Source organism: Chionomys nivalis, chromosome 25, assembly GCF_950005125.1.
Source record: "Chionomys nivalis chromosome 25, mChiNiv1.1, whole genome shotgun sequence".
NCBI lineage: Eukaryota > Metazoa > Chordata > Mammalia > Rodentia > Cricetidae > Chionomys > Chionomys nivalis.
The window spans coordinates 28179599-28203521 of NC_080110.1; the positions used below are offsets into that span (position 1 = coordinate 28179599).

Genomic DNA, 23923 nt, shown 5'->3' on the forward strand with positions numbered 1-23923 from the left:
AAGGGCCTTAACCTCTTGCTATGAGGCTGACAATGGCGGCCAGGGGCAAAAAGAGAGCCAAGCAGAAGTGACTAGTCAAGCCTGGGGGTGTGGGCTGAGGCAGCAGGATACCAAATTCAGCATCAGCTTGGGCTACAGAGTGAGGTTTGATCCAAGATGTTGGGAGATGGCCCCGTGGGTAAAAATAGTGTTTGCCATACAATCCTGAGTATCAGCATTCTGATTCCCAGAATCCATGTAGCAAGTTTATAATCCCAGTGTTCCTATGTGTGGTGGTTTAAATGAGAATGGCCCCATAAGCTCAAGTAGTTGAATGCTTGGTTTCTAGTGGGTGGAACTATTTGGGAAGGACTAGGAGGTGTGTCCTTGTTGGAGGGGGTGTATCACTAAGGGGTGGATTTTGAGGTTTCAGAAGCCAACATTGTTCCCAATTAGATCTATAATCATCATGGACTCTAGCTCTCTGGAACCATGAGACCCCAACTTAAATGCTTTCTCTTAAGTTGCCTTGGTCTTGGCATTTGTGGTGACAGCAGAAGAGGTGAGTGAGACACACGAGAAGAGAAGTGGGGAAGGTGGGCCAGGATCCCTGGACTTTCACACCTCAGGTAGCTCAAGTTGGCTTTTGACTCACAGTGTAGCTAAAGGTGTCCCGGAACTCCAAATCCTTTCTGCATCGGTTTCCCAAGTGCTGGTATTACAGGCGTGTGACATCAAGCTCAATATTTTTGTTGTTGTTTTTTGGTTCTGGTTATAGTGCCTTGAGACAAGGCTTCACTATGAATGGCCTGGCGTTCAATGAAGAAATCAATCTGGGCTCAAACTCTTCCAACCTGGACCATGTGGATCACTGGGGTTGCAGACATACTCCATCACTCCCAATTCGAACCTTTCAAATTCATGCCTATGTGAACAGTTTACAAAGAGTCCACAAAATATCTTTCAATCATTTTATGGGTATGAGTGTTTTGTCTGCATGTAGTCTGTGCACCACATGTATGCCTAGTGCCCAAGAATGTGGTGAGCCTCCATGTGAGTACTGGGAATCAAACCTGAATCCTTTGTAGGAATAGCAAACGCTCTTAACCACTGATCCAATTCTCCAGCCCAAATATATATATATATATATATATATATATATATATATATAAAACATTTAATTTTTTTAAGTAAATCTTTTTTCTTCGAGACAGGGTTTCTCTGTGTAACAGTCCTAGTTGTCCTGGAACTAGCTCTTGTAGACCAAACTGGCCTCGAACTCACAACTCACAGAGATCCACTGCCTCTGCCTCCCAAGTGCTAGGATTAAAGGTTTGTTCTAGCACTGCCTAGCTAAATTCATTTTTATTTATGTGCATGGTGTGATGGTGTAAGAAGCTCTGGAGCTGGATTTACACACAGGTGTGAGCTGCCATGTGGGTGCTGGGAATTGAACCTGGGTCCTCTGGAAGGGCAGACAGTGCTCTTAACCCTCTTAACTGCTGAGCCACCTCCCCAGCCCACATTAGTTTATTTTTATTGTGTATGTCATGGTGCCCTGTGATCAGAAAAGGTGCAGCAATTGGTTCTCTCCTTTCACCAAGTGGGCTAATTTTGAAGAGAGAAGAGAGATGTAGCTACCATCTCCTCAGGTTCTTGGGAGACTGAATAGGAAAGACTGTCCAGCACATAAGGCTATTTATAATCAAAGCATGCAAGGAGATCAGGACTTTAAGGTCATCCTCAGTGATACAGTGAGTTTTCTTATGGTAGCCTGTACTACATGAGAACTGAAAGAGGAGACTATGGAGGTCTGTCAGCGGCCTTTATAGAGGAGAGAACAAACCTATTTGCTGCTTTGGAAATAGGCAGGGCGAAAAGAAAAGAAAAGAAAAAAGAAAGGAACGAAGGGGGGGGAGCAAGCAGGTGAAGATAATTTCCAAACAGTTGGCCTCTCAGTGCCACCTAGTGGACAGAAAAGACAGTGGCTTCTTGATCCCAAATGACCAGTCCTAAAAGAGCCCACTTCCAAATTCCTAGAGCCTTTGCTGGCTACACATAAGGGGGAGACCGTAAGGAAGGAAAAGGGTCATGTAGCAGCGCAGCCATGGGAACAGAAAAGAGAGCCAAGAGCTAACAACCTTTTTCATCAGCCACCACTGGGAACCGAGTGTGCAAGACCAGAGAAAGTGATCAAACTTTAGCATCCGCATACACACACATTACTTATTGCACGAGAGAGAGAGAGAGAGAGAGAGAGAGAGAGAGAGAGAGAGAGAGAGAGAGAGAGAGAGAGAGAGAGAGAGAGAGGAGGGAGAGAGGGAAGAGACGAGATTATGGGCTGAATTATACTCTTACTGTGTGACGGTACGATAAACTCAGGAAAAGTCACAGGGCAGAACATAAGAGGGCAGCTCCATGCAAGGTGGCATGAAAAACCTCTTGGGATCGAAATACTGGCTGTAATTTTCTCAACAGACTTTGTAGGGAAGTGAGGTTCTTCCTTTACACTATTCTTGCTTATTAACTTGATGCGTCTGAGAAGAGGGACCCTCAAGTGAGGAATTACCTGCTTCAGACTAGCCTGTGGGCATGTCCGTGGGGCATTTTCCTGAGGCAAATTGGAGGAGGACCTAGGTCTCAAGTTCTCAACCTATGGGTCAAGACCCCCTAGGGGGACAAATAACCCTTTCACAGGGGTCTCTTAAGACCATGGGGCCGGGTGGTTGTGGTGCATGTCTTTAATCCTAGCAGAGGCAGGGGGATCTCTTTGAGTTCGAGGCCAGTCTAGTCTACAAGAGCTAGTTCCAGGACAGGCTCCAAAAGCTACAGAGAAACCCTGTCTCAAAAAAACAACAAAAAAATTAATTATAATAATTTTATGGTTGGTTGGGGGTCACCATGGCATGAGAAACTATTAAATGGTCGCGGCACTAGGAAGGTTCAGAATCACTGTCCTAGGTAGGTCTGGGTTGTATAAGAAAGTTAGCTGAGTTGAAAAGCAGGAAGCCACGTTCCTATCTCGCCATTGTGTTGTTGTTAGGGCTGCTTCTTGTTTGGTTGGCTGGTTGGCTCGCTGATTGGGTTTTGTTGTTGTTGTTGCTTTGAGACTGGGTCTCCTGGATGGTCTAGAATTTGTGTAGAATAAACTACACAAACAAAGCTGAATTTGAACTCAGAAACCATTCTTTCTCTGCCTCCCAAGTGCTGTGATAAAAGCATGGCCACCATGCCCAGCTCCTCTATGGCATTGAATTTCTCCCTCGGTTTCCCTCGATAGGCTATGGACTAAATGAAATAAACCGTCTCTTCCCGCAGTGGGTTTGGGTCGGAAAGCTCAAAGTGCTCTTCCAGTCTGACTGGGTCTGACATTCAGATCCGTGTTAGAACAGCCGATGAAAGGCCACAGGCTGTGTTCAGTTCGGGTTACGGGAGCCTGGAGCCTGAAGCGCCTCCACAAGGGCAGCTGGGCTGAAGCTTGCAATGAGCTGGGAAGGGACTGGGCAGCCGCTGGGAAATGCAAGCGAAGATAGGTCAGTTTAATAGACTTTACTTCTTGGGTCGGTTTCCGTTGTTATTTGTGTGGTTGGTGAGTCTCCTGGCCTCACACTCACCATCTGGCCAGCAATGACTTGAACTGCTGATGCCCTTGGAGTCATCTTCCAGGTGCTGGGGTACAGGCATAGCCCACCAAACCTAGCTAACAGGTTTTGTTGGTGGTGGAGTTCTCTCAGCCTTATTTCCCTATCTCTGCTGACAAGAATGTCTCTTCTTCCTCCGGGAAGGAGGTACCTTCTTCACCTTGTGCTTTACCTTGGCTTTCAGGAAGAAAAGGGAAAGCACAGAGCACCAGTATTGTATTTTTTCTTTAACTTAAAATAACCAATATGCTCACCGGGCGGTGGTGGCGCACGCCTTTAATCCCAGCACCCGGGAGGCAGAGGTAGGCCCATAATCCTAACACTAGCAGATGCTGATGTAGGAAGATGCTCATAATCTTAACACTAGCTGATGTAGGATGTAGGAGGATGTAGGATGCCCATAATGCTAACACTAGCAGATGCTGATGTAGGAAGATGCCCATAATCCTAACACTAGCAGATGCTGATATAGGATACACATAATGCTAACACTAGCAGATGCTGATGTAGGATACACATAATGCTAACACTAGCAGATGCTGATGTAGGAGGATGCTTGAGGTCAGTTTAGGTGATATAGTAAGACCCAATCTGGGGGGCTTGGCATAATGGCTCAAGCCTTTAATCCTAGCACTAGAAGGCAGAAGCAGGCAGATTTCTGAGTTCTAGGTCAACTTGGTCTACAGAGTGAGTTCCTGGACAGCCAGGGCTACTCAGAGAGACCTTGTCTCAAACAAAAAATAAAAACATTATGATTATATTAGTAAGTAGGCCTTTGGGAGGTGAGTAATCATGAAGGCAGAAAATGGAAGCAGTGTCTTTGCCAAAGAAGTTCTGGAGAGCCAGGTAGTGGCACACGCCTTTAATCCCAGCACTCAGGAGTCAGAGGATCTCTGTGAGTTCGAGGCCAGCCTGGTGTACAAGAGCTAGTTCCAGGACAGGCTCCAAAGCAACTGTCTCAAAAAACAAACAAAAAAGACCTGAAGAACTTCCTTGTCCCTTTTCTACCCTGGGAGGACACTGTGAGAAGGGACATTTTATGAACGGAGAAACAGGCCCTTCCCAGACACCAAAACTCCAGAGCACCGTCCTGGGATTCCTAGACTCCCTAACTTTGAGGGGTAAATCTCAGGCATCCGGAAGGTACCCAGTCTGTGGGGCGCTTGCTACATCAGCCCAAATAGACTAAAATAAGCCATTGTTCTCCCACAGAAATACTTCTGAGTCACTGAGACCAAAACACCTGGCAGCAACAACTTAAGCAAGGAAAGATTTATTGTGGGTTCATAGTTTCCGTGGACTGTGGTGGGGAAGACACAGGATTGGGGGCGTGTGGTAGAGGCTGGCTGCTCACACCATAGCAGGCCAAGGAGCTGAAAGCACCGTCGAGGACAGGCATGGCCTTCAGAGACCCGTCGCCAGTCCCTTCTCCAGTTAGCTCTACCTCTCAGAGGCCAAGGCCTCCACACAGCTCCAGTAGTTGGGGAGAAGGCATTCAAAACAAGAGCCGATGGGGAACTCTTGAGGTAACCGTAACACAAGCCCACCAGCATGAATTCTCTCAGCCATTCCTCAGTATGTTACTGTCAACTAGTGCGGTGGTTTGAATGAGACGCCCCCATAGCCTCGTATACTCCATGCTTGGTCCCCAGTTGGTGACTTGGTCCCCAGTTGGTGACTTGGTCCCCAGTTGGTGACTTGGTCCCCAACTGCCTCTGAAGAAGAAACTTGTTGGAGGTGTGTCGCTGGGGTTGGGCTTTGAGGTTTCAAAAGTGTGCATCATTCCCAGTTAGCTCTCTCCTGTGCCACACGCTCCCAACTGCTGCTTTGGTGCCACGCATGCCAGCCTGCTACCATGCTCCCTACCGTGATGGTCATGGACTCTCTAACCAACCTTCTGAGACCGTAAGCCCAAGTTAACTCTTGTATAAGTTGTCTTACTCATGTAGTCTCATCACAGAAACTGAAAAGTACAAGTTGGGGCTGGAGAGATGGCTCAGTGGTTAAGAGCACTGACTGCTCTTCCAGAGGTCCTGAGTTCAATTCTCACAACCATCTATAATGAGATCTGGTGCCCTCTTCTGGTGTGCACACATACATGCGGGGAGAACACTGTATACATGATAAATAAACCTTTAAAAAAGTAACTGAAACACATAGCAATTATGCAGCTACCTTTATTTTATTTTTTCCTTTGAGACAGGATCTTGCAACATAGCCTTGGCTGGCCTGAAACTCATAAAGATCTGTCTGCCTGAGTCCTGAGTTAAAGGTGTGCACACCACCCCTGGCTTCTGTCTGGCTTTAGTAAAGGGTTTTATCAGGCCTGGATAAAGGACTCAGAGGGTAAGAGCACAATGATCTTGCAGAGGTTGGTCCTGAATTCAGTTCCCAGCACCCACTTCAGGCATGACCACCTGCAACTCGAACCCCAAGGGCTCCTACACCCTCTTCTGGAATTCCCCAGGGACAAGTACTCAGATGTCATTCACCTATACAGACACACAAGTATAAAGATAAATCCTTAAAAATGATTCATTTTAATTTTGAGACAGAGTCTACGGCAGCTGAGGATGTCTTTACTTTTTAATTTTTAAATCTTATAGTAGGGGGTTGAAGAGAAGGATCGGGGTTCAGAGCTCTGGCTGCTCTTCCAGAGGTCCTGAGTTCAATTTCCAGAAACCACGTTGGCTCACAACTATTTGTAATGAGATCTGGTGCCCCCTTCTGGCCTGCAGGCATACATACAGACAGAATGTTACATACATAATAAATAAATCTTTTTAAAAAGTTTTATAGGGGGTGTCCTAGTTTCTATTACTGTGATGAAACACCATAATCAAAGCAAGTTGGGGAGGACAGGGTTTGTTTGTTTGGCTCACACTTCCACATCACTGTCCATCACTGAAGGAAGTCAGGACAGGAACTCAAACAGGGCAGGAACCTGGAGGCAGGAGCTGATGCAGAGGCCACAGATGGGAACTGCTTACTGGCTTGCTCCTTGTGGCTTGCTTAGTCTGCTTTATTTTATTTTGGTTTTTCGAGACAAGGTTTCTCTCTGTAGCCCTGCCCATCCTGGAATTCACTCTGTAGATAGGGTAGCCTCGAACTCAAGAGATTTGCCTGCCTCTGCCTCACAAGTGCTGAGATTAAAGCAATGCGCCACCCTCACCTGGCTCTCAACCTTTCTTAAAGAACCCAGGACCAGCCCAGGGAAAGTACCACCCATTAAGAAAATGCCCAAAGGCCTGCCAACAGCCCAATTTTATGGAGGCGTTTTCTTGAGATTCTGCTCCCTCAGATGAAGTCAGCTTGTGTCAAGGTGACGAAAAACTACCAACACACGGGGTCAAGCAGATCACTCCCCCCGGAATCCTGCAAAGTAGGTGTGTCTCCTTAGAGACAACCTTTACTCTCTTAAATTTCTCTGGCATTAGCAGTAAGGACTCAGGCGTCACCGGGAATGTCTTTAACTTCTGGTCCTGCTGCCGCTGCTGCCAGCATGCCAAGGCTGCAGGCTTGTGCCATCCTGTTTTATGTTGTTCTGGGAATTACATCCAGGGCTTCATCTATATAAGTAAGCACTCGGCCATCTAACTTCACCCCCACCCTACCCTTCAGGAACTTAACCATGCATGATGTGTATGTTTGTATAAAGTAATTCCTGGGTTCCTACAAAAGGGAACCTGGGCTTTGGTCTCTTTTTGGTCCCAGTCAAGTATTTATTACCACCTGTGTTCTTTTCTATGCATGGCTCAGAGCCTTATTTCATTGGATATTTGAGAATTGAACTGCTAGGCTCTGTAGCCTGCACCTGTAATCCCAGCACTGAGGAAGTAGATGCAGGAGGACCATAGCCTCATCTGCACAGCGAATCCCAGTTACAAGTTGGCAAAGGTTGCACAGAGATTCTGTCTCAAACTAGCCAACTAGTTTAGCGGTGGGTCTGAGGGGTGGCTGGAAACTAAACAAGCACAATAGAGAGAGCATTGAGAGCTACACCTACAGGTAGGGAAGAGGAGCGAGCATGAGGCTGAGGTCACCCCCGGGGGGCTGGTCTAAGGAGGCTGAGGTCACCCCCGGGGGGCTGGTCTAAGGAGGCAGGAACAGACGGGTCCCTGGGGCTCACTAGCCAGCCAGCTGAGTACAGTCAGTGAGCCCTAGACTCAAAAATCAGGGTGCATGGCTCCTCCACATTTGTGGGCACACAGACACACATAAACACCCAAGAGATGGGTGGCTTAATGTTTAGGGTGAGGGGAATGGCAAGGGAGGGATTCCCAAAGATCTAGAAGCCAAGAAAAGATTGGAGAGGATTTAATGGGGTTGGTTTCTGTGGGGCTCCTGAATTCCTGAGAGCTAGGCATGGCTGAGACCGCTTCCTTTCCTCCCCTAGTCTATAACCAAAGGTGCAGCATGGGTGAAACACGCACGGAATGGCAGATCTCCTGGATGTGTCTACACACATCCTGACTTTGCCCCCAGTGTCATCGTAGGCAGCATCCAAGGTAAAATTTCAAGAGCTACTCTGGGCATTCGAAGTAAATCAAAATTATCTTCAGACGCAGAGAGGAAGGTACAACAGACCCTTGCTACATGGCACAACATATACATTCATGTCAAGTTCATTTTGTTCTAAATTTCACAGATAACAGCACTAACTTCCATTTACTGAGGTCTAATTTTGTCATACATTACTCTTTGTTGAGATAGCCTTACCCTGCAGCACAGGCTGGTCTTGAAATGCTAGCAACCCCGTCTCCCTCCGGAGTACTATTACAGGTGCTCACTGCCATGGGCAGCTGCACTCAGGGAGGAGGGATGTAGACCAATGGTAGAGCTACCATGTGCAAGGCCCTGCTACCATGTGCAAGGACCTGGACTCAATCCTTAGCACCATTTAAAAAGTTAAGCCTGAAGCTGGGCAGTGGTGGCGCACGCCTTTAGTCCTAGTCCTTGGGAGGCAAAGGCAGGCGGATCTCTCAGTTCAAGGCCAGCCTGGTCTACAGAGGGAGTGCCGGGACAGTCAGCACTGTTACAGAAGAAACCTCTTGAAAAAATGAAAACAGAACCAAATTTAAACTTCTTAAGTGTCTTCTTTCAGCAAACTGACAAACAAGAGTTGAGAACAGAGCCATACCTGACCACATGCTGTCTACTTGAATTTATTCTTACTTTCTTTAAAAAAAAAAAAAAAAAAAAAAAAAAAAAAAAGAGAGAGGAGGTGGTTTCGGGATGGCCAGGGGAGTAACTCATAAACACTGTGAACAGGAACGAAGACTCTAAGACTTGGGGTACTCCTGTACCTCAGCCTCAGATCTCTAACAAACTCCCACCCCCCGGTTTTCTTTTCAACAAGACACCCAGATCAGCAGCAGAAGTACCTAGGGTCATCACTGAGAATTTGAACACTGGGAACGGGTGGGGGGAAGGAACGGAGAGCCTAGGGCTCTGGAGGACGGAGTTGGCCACAGGTGGAAGTGAGTCAGTATGGGAGTGCCCCTCCTGACTGCTGCGGCCCACACTCCCTGGACCCCAGAGCACCCCATGGTTTATTCCGCAGTCACTCCCTACTCCCAAAGCCTCACAGGCCCAGCTCCAAGTCCTCCAGCTCCTCCTCCAAAGCCCTCCTCCGGGCCAGCTTCTCCAGCTGCTCTCTGCTGGGCTGGCTGACCTGGCCGGCCTGGATGCGCTGCTGCAGCTCTTCCACCTGCCGCAGCTTCTTCCGCAGGTTCTTCATCTTCTTGGCTTTCTCTGTGGTGGCGGCAGAGTCGGAGGCATCGGAGGCAGCTGGAGGGGCACCCTGGGAGCCTTGGAGGGCACTGGGCGTTTGGGCTGTGTCTCCCAGAGATACCTTTTCAAGAGTCCGGCTCAAGGCCTCTCCCTCCTTCTGCTGTTGCCTCCTTTTCTCCTTTCGCTTCAGGTTGCGTTTGGCTGTTTTGGAGAGGCCTACTTCTGCACCTTCAGGTCTGGACGGGGTGACGGGTGTAGTGGCCTCGGGGCTCAGGCCTGGAGGAAGTTCTGGTTTACTCTTGAAAAACTTCACGTACTTATTTTCGTAGCTGCAGGAAAGGAGAACTAAAGCTTTAAGGATGCCGTCGAGCTCCTCCCCTGGGCTTCCACCTCACTGCTTTCCCATTACACCCCATTTCCTTTGCCCTTCAGGTTCCCTGATCTTTTTTTTTTTTTTGGTTTTTCGAGACAGGGTTTCTCTGTGGTTTTGGAGCCTGTCCTGGAACTAGCTCTTGTAGACCAGGCTGGTCTCGAACTCACAGAGATTCACCTGCCTCTGCCTCCCGAGTGCTGGGATTAAAGGCGTGCGCCACCACCGCCCGGCTCAGGTTCCCTGATCTTTAGGAAAGTTCTAGAACTCAAAGCTCTGGCTCTCAGATCGCTGTCTGGAGGTTCTGAAGAATAGGGGCCAAAGGAATAAGCCTAGTTGGGAAACCCTAACTCACCCCTCAATCCTAGCTCCTTCCTCTCCTTTCTGAGACCGTTGTCCCTCCTTCCATTTCCTTGGGGCTCGGGCAAGTCATCCTTGAACTCGAAGGCACGCTATGCTATACTTGTGCAGGGACCCCACTAAACACCCCTTGTTAAGCCTAACCACGCACACTGGGACCTCCTCTTGGGGCACGTATCCTTCTTTGACCCTCCGCTGCTTGCGCCAAGTCCCGTCGGGTCTCTGTGTTGAGGCAATGTACTTGCCTGAAATGACAGAAATTAAGTTGAAGTTAGTCTCTCTTATTTTCAAACATTTCCCAAGATTAGACAAGTGTTTATAAATGTGCACAGCCCCTCTCCCCAGCACCCGTCTACCCACCTAATGCAAGACAAGGGCTCACTACGTAGACCAAGTGGGCCTTGAACTTGAATTCTCCCACCTCCACCTCCTGAGTGCTAAGATTATAGGTAAGTAACGCCACTCGGCTAAGGCGTCATTTCTCACGTCAACTTTCGATCTTCTGTCACTCACTAACACACTATCCTTGCCCTCAAGGAGCTGCGGCCTCTTTTTTAAATAATGCATGTAAGACAGAGCAGGTAGAGATGGCATTCTCCAAAGGTCCAAGGCAAAGGAAACATCAAAAGCAGTAAATGAATCAGATTATAAAGGGGCCGAAACAAGAAGTCCGTGGAGAAGAGTGGGGAAGATGAGACAAATTTCACAACGCAGACTTTGAAAAACAAACTCATAGGAAACCACATCATAAAGGCATCAGAACAGGTGGATGGAAAGGACATTTGCTCATGCACTTTTTCCTTTTTATTATGTATGTGTGCGTGTCTCTAGGCGAGTGTGTGCATCTCTCTGTAGAGACGAGGAGGGTGTTGGATTATCTGGAGCTAGAGTTACAGGTGGTTGTGAGCTTCCTGCTGTGAATCTGAGAACTGAACTCAGATTCTTTGGAAAAGCAGCAAATGCTCTTAACCACTGAACCATCTCTCTAGCCCCGCACATTTAAACTAGCCAAAAAGCTGAAAGCAATCTAAAGGCCCACAACATATGACCTTGGTTCATATATACTATGGAACACCATGCCGTTGGTAAAAGAAAACAGTTAGATATGAATTAATAAATATTCAGTAGTGGTACTGAAAGTGTTCATAATTTACTAACTGAAAATGCATAATTTACTAAGTGGAAATGTTGCTTTTCAAAGAATTCAGTAGCTGCCTCTTAAGCAAGTGCTGTCCTAATCAGCAGCTGCAGCCATGCAGCTACCAGAGGCTGATCAGATGCAACCAGGCGGGAGTTGAGTTCTCTTCCCCAGGCACTGGCTCTACCGGCTCTAGATTGGCTGCTAAAGGCATCTTCATCTAGATCTCTACTCTCCACGAACTCAGGATTCAAAGGGTGAGGTGAAATTCTGCAGGTTCAGAGAAGCTGAATAGCAAGTAGCTAACCTCCTCTCCCACAAAACGGGCTTCCTTCTGCTCGGCCCCCACTTCAGAGTCCTAGCTACACAGGGTTCCCTCTCTACCATTTCCTGTCAGCTCGCTGCTGGCTCAGCCTGACCCAGGTTAATCTTATTTAATCAAACAAATGTAACATGTCTTTGCATCATTAAACAAATATTCCACAGCATAAACAAATGTTACACATCTTCAAGTAATATTCTACAATATGGAAGTTGGGGTTCACACTGTAACTCCAGCACACATTAGGCTGAAGAAGGGAAAGGTTCAAGGTCAGCCTCAGCAACATAGCCAATCTGAGGATAGAAGAGATTATCTCAAAAACAAAACAAAACAAAAGCCAAGTGTAGGCTATGTGGAAGTTTTCAGAGTTAGTCTAGAGACCCATTTATACTCTTATTTTGTTACAGCATGCATTTCTTTCTTTATGCAACAGTAAGAAATCATATTTATTCAGAAAAATCTTATTTTTATTTTTTGTTATCGTTTATGTGGGCACACAAGTACAGGTAAGATGTCCGATCCCTGGGAGCTGAAGTTACAGGCAGTTAATGGTGAGCCACTAGATGTGGGTGCTAGGAACCAGCCCAGTTCCTCTGGAAGATCAATATGGCACCTGTTGAGATAAGCCATATCCCCAGCTCCTAGAAAAATACTAGGAAGTTGTCAGCTCACTGTGGAAGACAAAAGCTTTTCAAGGGTCTAATTTTTACTTCAAGGTTTGAATTGTATGTAGCTGGAGAGATGGCTCAGTGGTTAAGAGCACTGGCTACTCTTCCAGAGGACCTTGGTTCAAATCCCAACACCCACATGGCAGCTCACAACTACCATGAGCTTCCTGAGCACTAGGAGTAAATGCACGTGGCACAAGCAGCTGGCAGAACAAGAGGTTTATTCTTTCCTTTTCAGGAAAATGACCATCAGACCTCTTGACTTCCATAATTTTTTTTTTGATTTGGTGTTTTTTGTTTTTTTAATATTTATTTATTTATTATGTATACAATATTCTGTCTGTATGACTAAAGGCCAGAAGAGGGCGCCAGACCTCTTTACAGATGGTTGTGAGCCACCATGTGGTTGCCGGGAATTGAACTCAGGACCTTTGGAAGAGCAGGCAATGCTCTTAACCACTGAGGCATCTCTCCAGCCCCTTTGGTTTGGTTTTTCAAGATAGAGTTTCTCTGTAGCTTTGGAACTCGCTCTGTAGACCAGGCTGGCCTCGAAATCACAGAGATCCGCCTGCCTCTGCCTCCCGAGTGCTGGGATTAAAGGTGTGCACCACCACCACCCGGCTTGACTTCCATAATCTTCAAGAGGTCCTGTCAAGGACCAGGGTGTCCACGGCTAGAGAGCTGTCTTGCCTGCAGCTCACAGGGCTCCTCCTTATTGAGAGTGTGGCAGAGGCACGCCACTCCCGTTCCTTCCCTCTCAGCCACTGAACAGTTATGCACCGAAGACCAGGGTTTAATAAAACAGGTCATGTTCATCATGTAACCCGTGACCAGGCCCTCTTAAGTGAGGTATGTACAACAATGAAGGTGCTCTGGTGTACCGACGGCCAAAGGCCTAGCAGCTCTGCCACCACAACTTTCCCGTCAGCAGCGCATGATCAGTCCATGAAAGAGACAATATATATATATATATATATATATATATATATATATATATATATACACACACACACACACAATATATATATATAATACACACATATAATATACAACATCTATTTATAAATTGTATACATACAAAATTTGCATATATTTATCCATACATGTATTTTTATTATATATATTAGCATGAAAGGGGGTTGGGGATCCCCCAAGGGTCTTGGATACTTAAGAACCACTGAGGTATTGTTTGGTCCCATTTTTTGTTGAGACAAAGGTCCACACTGCCTGAGTTTAGGGACAAAGAAAAATGTGAAAGGGCGGAGCGATGGTGGCACACGCCTTTAATCCCAGCACTTGGGAGGGAGGCAGAGGCAGGCGGATCTCTGGGAGTTCGAGGCCAGCCTGGTCTACAGAGTTAGCACCAGGACAGTCAAAGCTACACATAGAAATCCTGTCTCAAGCCGGGCGGTGGTGGCGCACGCCTTTAATCCCAGCACTCGGGAGGCAGAGGCAGGTGGATCTCTGTGAGTTCGAGACCAGCCTGGTCTACAAGAGCTAGTTCCAGGACAGGCTCCAAAACCACAGAGAAACCCTGTCTCGAAAAACAAAAAAAAAAAAAAAAAAAGAAATCCTGTCTCAAAAAACAGTTAAACAAAAAAAAAAAAAAAAAATGGAAGAACACACAGCAGGCTGTGATGCTTGTTGTGGTAAGAGGAATAACTGGTAGGAGAGATGGAAGAGATCATTAACTTATTAATTTCTATTTATTTATTGTTTTTTTAAGGCAGGGTTTCTCTGTGTAGCCCTGGCTGTCCTGAGACCTGCTCTGTAGTCCAGACTGGCCTCACAGAAGTCCACTGGCCTCTGCCTCCAGGGCCCACCACCACTAGACACCATCACTCTAATGAGAGAGCGGAGGAGACACAGCTCATCGCTCAGAGTGCTTGGTCAGCATCCCAACACCACATGAACCGGGCATGGCTGTAACTAGAACTTCTATCTTTATTCAAGGATGTGTATGGGTGCCAGGGCGTGCTAGGGTTCCAGGCAGTTGTCAGATGCCCCACTTTGATTCCTCTCTCTCTCGAGCCCCCGCAATCCCAGAACTTAAAAAAAAATGGACAAAAAGCTAATGAGTAATATTGTTTTAATAAAAAGTTATTACTGTGGGGTTCATCTGCACACACACAGACATAACATAGTGCCCAGGCAGAAATCAAGAGGACAATATTCAGGAGTCAGTTCTTTCTCCCCACCTTTACATTCCAGGGATTAAACTGAGTCTCTCAGGTTTGTATAAGCACTTTACCTACTGAGGCGTCTTATGAGCCCAAGAATTATTCCTATTTAGAAAAAAATCAAGTACTGTATAAAAAATATATAGACATAAATAGATAGGTATATAGATAAATATTTGAGGCGGGGGCTTGTGTATCCCAGGCTGGCCTCAAATTTACATTACCAACCCAGTCTATGCAAGGTTGGTGCATGTTACAAATGAGCTACCCCCAGCCCCATAAAAAGCTCTGAGGCTCAGTGGGCGAAAGCACCGGAGACTACATTTGATCCTCAGGACCAACATGGTGAAAGGAGAAGACCAACTCTGGCTTCCACACTTGCACCGTGGTACATATGCACACACATACACTAAATACATGTACTCAAAATAATTCAAATCAATTTTTAGAGGGCTGGAGAGACAGCTCAGCAATTAAAAGCATTTGCTGCTATTTTAAGGGCCCAGGTTCAATTCTTAGCACCCATACAGAGGCTCGTATTCATATGTAACTCCAGCTCCATCAGGGATCCAATGTTTCTGTCTGCCATAGATCCCTGCACTCAAACACACATACCCACAGGAAGACACACACATACACACACATAATAGTGAGACCCTATCTGGAAAAGCAAAAATAAAAACAAAACATAAAATTCAAGAGAGTCAAATCTGGGGACTCCTACATGGATCACATGTTCGTGCTCTTTCTTTTGTGAATTGTGGAGTTCTTCCTTGTCTGTTTGTTCAAAATGGGCAAGAGCTGGGAGAAGAGATGGCTCAGGGAGTGAAGAAGCATAATATCCCCAGGACCCACACGGTGAACTGACGACCATGAAGAACTGACTTCCTTGTGCATCATGGCACGAACACACAAACACACACACACTCCACTCACTAAGTAAAAATGTATTAATTTTTTGGTTTTTCTCCCTCCTCTTGAAACAGAGTTTATCTATGTAACAGTCCTGATTGTCCTGGAACTTGCTCTGTAGACCAGGTGGGTCTCCAACTCAGGGATCCACCTGCCTCTGCCTCTAAAATGCTGGGAGGAGTGCGCCACCACCACTCAGCAAACATGCAGTGAAGAATTTTAAAGAGGAAAATGGTTAAGATGTGACGTGACAGACAGAGGTGAGAGAGGAAAGCAAATAAAGATGTGGTAAAAAGGGTGTGAGAATTTAGGGAACAGAAGAGTTCCTTGTTTGTTTTTTCCAGGGCGCGGGGGGGGGGGGGGGGGATACTGGGAATTGAACTAAGGGCCTTGCATAATTAGGCAAGCACTCCACCACTAAGCCATGCTCATCAGTAAAACAGTTCTCCCGTAAGTCAGCTGATATCAGAGGTAACAAGAGCCAAGCTGGAATCAAAAGGCAGCAGTTGAGAGCACGGCTGCTCTTCCAGAGGACCTAGGGGCGGAGGCAGAAGACTTCAGGGACACAGCAATCTACACAGTGGCCTGGGCTACCCGGGGCCACTCTCAAAAACAACAAATTTAAAAGGCAAATGAAAAGTCAAAAATGGGTTTGAAAGAGAAGTTCACTGTGAAACAAAAATCAGAAACACGAATGTAGACAAGGGAGGGAGTGGGGAGCTGGCTCAGGTTAAGAGCACTTGTTCTTGAAGAGGACACAGGTCTGATTCCTCACAACCCATCTGTGACTCTGGTTCCAGGAGATCTGTGACACCCTCTTTTGACCTTGACTGGCACCAGGCACATGCACAGACATGACATGCATGCAAACAAACATTCACATACATAAAACAGACAGATCTGGGGAGGGTGGGAAGTAGACAGCAACCTCAGTCTGGCTGTGCTGACGAATGTGCTGGTACAGTGGGGGTTGTGCAGACTTCAGATGCAGTCCAGGACCTTACTATCGGGCCATGGCATGCAGACCTTACTATCGGGCCATGGCATGCAGACCTTACGATCGGGCCATGGCATGCAGACCTTACGATCGGGCCATGGCATGCAGACCTTACGATCGGGCGCATGGCATGTGTCTAATCTGGACACTCTTTTTATACTTTCTCTTTTTACAGTTATTTATTTATGTACTCATTTATTGGGAGGGGACTTGCACACTCTATTGATGAAGGTCAGAGGACATCTTGCAGGTATCAGTGCTCTCCTTCTACATGGACTCAGGGACAAACAGGTGGTCAGGTCCAACAGCAAGCAGCTTTCCCCACTCAGCATTCTCACTGGCACTAGATTTTTCTTTTGTAGAAATTATACCCAGCATTATCATAGGTCTATATGTAAAGAAGAAAAGAGTATACAGGGTAAGTGTGGTGGTGGCATAGGCCTACAACTCCACTGGAGACTGAGGGAAGAGAAGTGGATGGTAGGAAACCTGGGGCCAGTTTGGGGCACATGGTCAGTGCTCTCTTTATAGAGAGTACTTGTGCTCGATATCGATAGCAAGTCGCCTTGTTTTTTATTTATTTTTTAGAACGGCCTCACTATGTAGTCTTGAGTGGCCTGAACCAAAATTTAATCTTATGAAGTGTCTTTCATGTACTTGGCTTTGGCTGTGACCTACTAGACGAGGTTAGATTGCAGTAGACTTTCCACTCTAGCAGCTTGTCGACAAAGTTTTCAGGGTGTGGGTATTTCAGCTTTAGATTTTTGGATTAAGGATGTTGAACCTATGTGCAGAGTTCAGTGCTACTTGCTCTTCCTTCTTCCCTCTCTCCTTCCCTCCTTCCTCTTCTTTCCTTCCTTTTCTGTTTTGTTTTTTTTTTTTAATTTTTGTTTGTTTGTTTTGTGTTTTCAAGACAGAGCTTTTCTTTGTATCCCTGGCTGTCCTGGAACTCATGCTGTGGACCAGGCTAACCTCAAACTCAGAAATTAGCCTACGTGTGCCTCCTAAGTGCTGGGATCAAAGGCATGAGCCGCACCTGGGTATTGCAGTGCTGGGACAGCTTGGACTGTGTCCCGTAGGTGAGGGTAGTACTGTAATGTCTGGTTTTAGCTCTGTTCCTGCGTCTCTATGATATTGCTTATCTAGTTGAATTCACTCTTTTCTCAAAATTGTTTTCTTTGAATCAGTGGCTTTAATTCTCCCAGTTTTCAGCATTTAAATGTGATACTGTAATTTGTCTGTGTTTTCTTTTATCATCTCCTTGCTACAAGCAGGCAAGAATTCGCTTGCTTTAATTGTTAATGCATCTCTAGCTCCTGTTCATAGTGACTGGCACAACATAAGTGCTCAATAAACATTTAAAATCCATGCGTGCATAAATGTTATTACTGTCTTTCTAATAGATACATCATGAAATCAATAGTATATATGCGAACACATTACATCCTCTGTCACATTTTTGGTTGTGTCTTCTCCAGTATAAATCTTGACTGCCTGGATCCTATTGATAGATTCAAACTGAATCTATCATTTTTTTCATTTTTATGAATTTTTCCTCTCAATACTATGTGAACCGTTTTAAGTCAAGTCTTCTCATGTCGTGGTAGCTGTTTACACTTTTCCTGCTCTTAGTTTATAACTCATTTGCTCCTTTGGACCTGTGGGTTTTGCCCCTTTCAACTCAATCAGCCCTGGACTGAAAATAAACTGTGAGATGTGTGCCTACAGTCCTGGTTACTGGGGAGAATGAGCAGGAGTCGCTTAAGCATAGCAAGAACCTCCTCCCCAGTTGTGTGTGTGTATGTAGGTACCTACAACCTACAAAGTTCAGAAGAGGGTGTTGGATCCTGGAGCCGGAGTTGCTAGTACTTGGGAGCTACCTGACCTGTGTGCTGGGAACTGAGCTTGGGTTCTCTGCAAGAGTGCTATGTGCTTCTAACCATGACAAAGCTCCCCAGTGCCTTTATTTTTGAAGATAGCATCTTGCTGTACTCAGACTGGCCCCAGGTTTCCTGCCACCCACTTCTCTTGCTTCAGTCTCAGGTTTATAGGCATATGCCACTACACTTAGCTTTCTACCTCTTAAAAGAAAAAACAAAAAATACTGAATCCATATGAAATATGTAAATTTTTTCATGTCATTATTCTCTAATGATACCGTATAAAAGTTATTCATGTCCTATTTACATTGCATTAGGTATTACAAGTAGGCAAAGACTCTGTCTCATAAAACCAAAACCAAAATATTCTTTGTAGCATCTTTTCAACTGTTCTAAGTAAGAATCTACAACTGTTCTGAGAAAGAAAGTCTATAGCATCTCACTGTCACATAATAAATAAAGTCCAGTCAAGTCTTAAAAGAAAAGATTGCACCTAAGTTAGTTAAGAAAGGGTATCCATAACAGAAATAACAATGGAAAGCTCAGAAGAGCTGATATGAAATGTGACAGTGTGTCCAAACATTGAGACACTCAGCATTAGGAAACAGACAGAGCAGCTCTGGAGAGAGGCTACTGCTAGGAATAATAACTACAGATGAGCAGCAAATTAAGCAGTGAGCAACTAAAAACAGCAGGAGAAACCTGATTTTCAAGAAATCAGGATTTTAAGCTGGGCGATGGTGGCGCACGCCTTTAATCCCAGCACTCGGGAGGCAGAGGCAGGCGGATCTCTGTGAGTTCGAGGCCAGCCTGGTCTACAACAGCTAGTTCCAGGACAGGCTCCAAAGCCACAGAGAAACCCTGTCTTGAAAAACAAACAAGCAAAAAAAAAAAAAGAAATCAGGATTTTATTTTATTTTATTTTATTTTTTTTTGGTTTTTCGAGACAGGGTTTCTCTGTGGCTTTGGAGCCTGTCCTGGAACTAGCTCTTGTAGACCAGGCTGGTCTCGAACTCACAGAGATCCGCCTGCCTCTGCCTCCCGAGTGCTGGGATTAAAGGCGTGCGCCACCACCGCCCGGCAGAAATCAGGATTTTAATAGTGGCAACCCATGCTAAGCACAGTGGTGCACGCCTTTAATCCCAGCACTCGGGAGGCAGAGTCAGGCAGATCTCTGTGAGTTCCAGGATAGTCAGGACTGTTACACACACACACACACACACACACACACACACACACACACACACAAAAACCACCTGTCTCAAAAAACAAAACAAAACAAAAAAAAACAAGCCGGGCAGTGGTGGCACACCCTTTAATCCCAGTACTTGGGAGGCAGAGGCAGGCGGATCTCTGTGAGTTCGAGGCCAGCCTGGTCTATAAGAGCTAGTTCCAGGACAGACAGGCAGCAAAGCTACAGAGAAACAGTGTTCACGAGGCTGCAGCATGAGGACTGCCATAGATCCGAGGCAGACTGGACTTGCTACACAGTGAAACCTTGATGGAAGGCAGGAGAGAGAGTGGGAAGGAGAAAACAACAAATACCTGGCTGTGACGCAGAAAGAAACAGAAATGACAGGCTTTAATTTTTTTCAGTGAAATAGAAAGTGAAGGTTTTTGTCACAGAAGGAAGAATTAAAGACATAGTGACAGGGGTTTGGATAAAAGTTGGTGAAATAGCCATGGGAGAATTTAGAAAGTAAGAGTTGGCAAAAGCTGTGATATTGACAGAAGTTAACACTTCACTAACTCTTAAGTTTTTTCTTTTCTAGCAATATGTTACAGTCTAAAATCAGAAACCGAGAACAGAGTTGATGGATCTCACTGAGATAAAGACAGTCAAGTACAGTAGTGAACGGAATGCCTGTAATGCAGGCATAGGTGGGAACAAAAAGGAGTTCAAGGCCAGCCTACACAGCAAGAGACTTTGCCTCAAAAAGCCAAAAAAACAACAACAACAAAATGATAAAAGAGGGGACTAGGGATATGGCTCAGAGAGTAAAGTGTTTGCCACACTACATAAGGACCAGAATCCAGACCACCAGCATCCACATACATGCTGTGGGCTGGTGGCACGCCTATAATCCCAGCACTTGGGAGATAGAGACGGGATCCCCATTGCAAACTGGCTCGCTAGATTAGCTGAATCACCAGACTCTGTGTTACACTGAAAGATCCTGCCTGAGATATAAGGTGGGGAGGGATCGAGGAAGACACCTGGCATCAACAGCTGGCCTCCACATGCATGTGGACTGTCCCCACACATGCACGTGCTCACAGGCAGCTACACACATTCACACACACATGGAACCAGAAAACCTAATGAGGGCAAAAAGCTGCCTCTGTGGACTTGAGACAGTCAAATGGTGACTGGTAAGGGAGCTAAGGTGAGGGGAATACCTGCAAGGAAAGTAGTGTCACAGATGAGGTCCAGGAAGGAGTGATCCTGAGGTGTAGCTGAAAATACAAAGGGATGTCAATGATCTCGTGCTCAGGAACTAGGGGTTCAGAGTATTCCCAAGGTGCTAGAGACAGAATAACAACATCAAAAATAAAAACAAAAGGGCTAGAGAGATGGCTCAGGGATTAAAAGTGGCTCATGGAGATGAACTGAGGACCTGGGTTCGAGTCCCAGCACCAATACGGTGGCTTACAGCTCTAACTCCAGTTCCAGGAGATGTGATACTTCTGATTTCTATGGGCACCAAACACACAAATGGTGCACAGACAAAACACTCACACACACATAAAATAAATCTAAAAACAAAACATAATTTATGGGAACACTGTGGCTTTCCGGGAATTTTATAGGAACCACTATAATCACAGGCAATACGTTACACAGGGGTCACTCACAGTAACAGTAGGAGGTAGGAAGAAAAGCAAAAGAGCAGTGTAGTCTCCACAGTCACAGAAGACAGACAATACCTCTGATGGCAGGGCAGGGGTCAGGCGGGCTATGTGGATCAAAAGAATAATAGGGCACACACTCAAAGTTGCAAGCTGCCCGTCATGGCAGTGTGCGCCTCTACTCCCACAATTTAGGAAGCAGAGGCAGGCGATCTCTATGCCTTCAAGGCCAGCCAGGGCCACATAGTAAGACCATGTGTGTGTGGGGGGGTGATTTCTATTTAAGGTTGGGCATGGTGGTACATGCCTCTGATCCCAGCACCTGAGAGGCTGAGGCAGGTGGATCTCTCTGCATTCAAGATAAGTTTGGTCTGCATAGGGAGTTCTAAGCCCATCAGGGATACAGAGTGAGATTCTGTCTTAAAACAAACAAACCTAAACCCAGTTGCTAGTTAAAGACCTACTGAGTAGAGAACATAGAGAAATGCTGCTATAACTCTTTGAAATGCAAGAATAGGGAACGGGAGCAGGAAACCAACTTGTCAGTAAGTACCATAGGCTTCTTGTAGGAAGCCTACCTATAAGAAACATGGAAAGCAAACCAAGAGGCATACATGACACATTTTAAACACGCCATGCATACACTGCACACTTAAAGGATCACTTCTATGAAACACTAGAGTCACTGACTACACATGAGGACTACAGTGAGGGACACAAAAATACTAACCAGGCGCGTGCACTGCGTTTTACACACGTCTCTCATCTAACTATCTGATCATCTCCAGGTCAACACTGCTATTGTGCATTGTTCTAAAGACAAAGCAGTTAGAATAAGACAAAAAAATAAGAGGAAAACTAATTCTCAGTTTCACACATAAACACAGACTTCAACATTTCAGACCGCTGGGCTGAAAATTCTACTCAAGCTATAAGCAATAACGGGGTCCTATTAACTGTCAAAGAGGTTGAGAGAAAGGCCAGTAGATGCTTTCCTGTTTGTTTTCTCTCACTTTAGATGGAAAACTCCACCAATGAGGAAAGCCAGGTTGAAAGTTAAATTCCTCTTCCCTTCGCACCTCTGGACTTCAGTGACCCCCCCCAACAAATGAAGATGAGGCAGAGTGAGGAAAGCGCTATATAGCAAGGACAGCTTCAGCTAGCTGAGACACGGCTTGGAGAAACAGAATGGAAACGGGAGGGTGGAGAGCAGGTCTAACAGTAAGAAACGGGGGAGGGGGTGAGAGGGCAGGAATTGGAGGGAACCGACGGTGTGGGAGCCCGGAAGGCTGGAGAACCCTGGAAAGGGACGGGACTCCTACAGCTACAAACAGCTGAGGCTCCTAAGGGTCCCGGTGCAGGGGACATTGAAAGACCCCCAGGGTTTGGGAGACCGGAAACGGAGACCCCCCCAAAAAACACGAGACCAGAAGGGGGCGCAGGTGATAACCCACAGGGATGAATGGGGAAGGCGGTTCGGGGGCGGGGCAAAGGAGGGGCCCCGGGATGGGCGTGGCACAAACCCCTCTCCAAGTCTGAACCCCTAACCCAAGAGTCCCGGGAGAAGCGGCTCCGCGATTCCCGCACTCACCGCCGGTCTCGTCAGTTACATAGGGAGTCGCCATCTTGAGAACCCGAACCACTTCCGGCGTGAGCGGGCTGGGGTCCCGCCCCCTCCCCACCGGAAGTGGAGTCCTCATCCATAGCAAGCCACCATTTTAATCTTAAAGAGAAAGTGCACCATTTTCACTGACCCGGGTGGAGGAAAAGGAAGGGTAGAAGTAGCTCACAGCAGTTTATCAAGTCGTGGACTCTTTTACGACCACCGATACCATTACTTAACACCTGAAGGATATAAGACAGCCCTCTGGGCTCCAAGAGAAGTTCCGACATAAACCCTCTACTCCTACCAGACCGGTGCTCGCAGGGCCCAAGGCGCTCGGGCGCCCAATAGAAAAGCTGGTAAACAGGAAAGGAATGCACGAGGCCCCTGGCCTGCACCAAACACCAGGGCGACTGTTGACGTGGGCCAGAGAAGTCCCGGGGTTGCAAGGGACGCACGAATGTGACTGGGAACGAATGTGAAAACCCCAGACAACACTTAAGGAGGAGGGCAGGGCGACCTGGCACGGCGACTTCTCTCGGTAGCCCGGCTGAACTCTGGACAGAGACCTGGGAAAGGGGCGCGCAAAGAGGGGGGCACTGCGGGTCGGTCACCTGTCCCCGGAGCCTCAGGGGTGCCGGCGGTCTCCATGACGGAGTGGGGCAGGCAGCCCTCGTCAGTTCTGCCCCCCGAGATTCAGCGGCGAAGACTCAGCCGCCCAGCAGCGGATCCTCCCGGGTCAGAGGCCACAGGGTGAAGGCATTTGGGCGGACCCAGCCAGTATTCTAATTAGCCGCGCCCAAGTGTCCGGATTAGCCGTGGCGACCGCAAGCGGGGCCACTCTTCCAACTCTAGGGCCACGTGTAGCCACTCCCTTTGTTAGGCTGCGCCCCGTCGGGTGCCTCGTTCTTCAAACGAACCCCGAGTGTCGTGTCCACATCCCCCGTGCCCCACACCCCCCAACTCCTCACTCCCGCCTTCAACAACTTAGTTCCTTCGGGGCTAAATCCTGTTAAACTTGTTTGCCCTGCAGCCCGGAAGGTGTAAGGCTCCTCTCCTCAGGTGTCCGATTCTAACCTCTTTTCCACAACTTAGCTTTTTCCTTAACTCTTTCACCTTCCTCCATTGCCCTCCTCTGGCTTCGGTTAATGTACAACAGGGACTCTCGAATTGAGAAGGGGAAAATAGAAAAAAAAAGAAAAGAAAAAGAAAGAAAGGGAGCCGGACACCTTTAATGCCAGCACTCCGGAGGTAGAGACAGGCAGATCTCTGTGAATTCGAGGCCAGCCT

The 23923-nt window shown here is 46.8% G+C and overlaps 1 protein-coding gene across 4 annotated transcripts; it reads right to left on the reverse strand.

Moving 5' to 3' along the window:
* Positions 1-8784: 8784 nt before the first annotated feature.
* On the reverse strand, positions 8785-23471 carry Pym1 (PYM homolog 1, exon junction complex associated factor). 4 transcript variants are annotated; one of them, XM_057758155.1, is made up of 5 exons: positions 23248-23286; positions 22622-22753; positions 20581-20637; positions 10235-10328; positions 8785-9682 (listed from the first exon to the last, which is right to left on the reverse strand). In XM_057758155.1, exons 2-5 carry the CDS (start codon positions 22728-22730, stop codon positions 9205-9207), a joined length of 738 nt encoding a protein of 245 aa, XP_057614138.1. In that variant the 5' UTR covers positions 22731-22753; positions 23248-23286; the 3' UTR covers positions 8785-9204. The 4 variants fall into 4 exon arrangements, with proteins under 4 accessions (XP_057614138.1, XP_057614140.1, XP_057614141.1 ...); XM_057758157.1 differs by lacking the exon at positions 22622-22753 and having other exon boundaries at positions 23248-23471; XM_057758158.1 differs by lacking the exons at positions 20581-20637; positions 22622-22753 and having other exon boundaries at positions 23248-23470.
* Positions 23472-23923: the final 452 nt, after the last annotated feature.

Coding starts and splice junctions, on each gene's coding strand:
- Pym1 (XM_057758155.1), bottom strand. CDS start 22,730: ATGAGGACTCCACTTCCGGTGGGGAGGGGGCGGGACCCCAGCCCGCTC. Junction 20,638..22,621: donor TGTAACTGACGAGACCGGCG/GTGAGTGCGGGA, acceptor TTGTATTTTCAG/CTACACCTCAGGATCACTCC. Junction 10,329..20,580: donor TGACACTACTTTCCTTGCAG/GTATTCCCCTCA, acceptor CTGTCATTTCAG/GCAAGTACATTGCCTCAACA.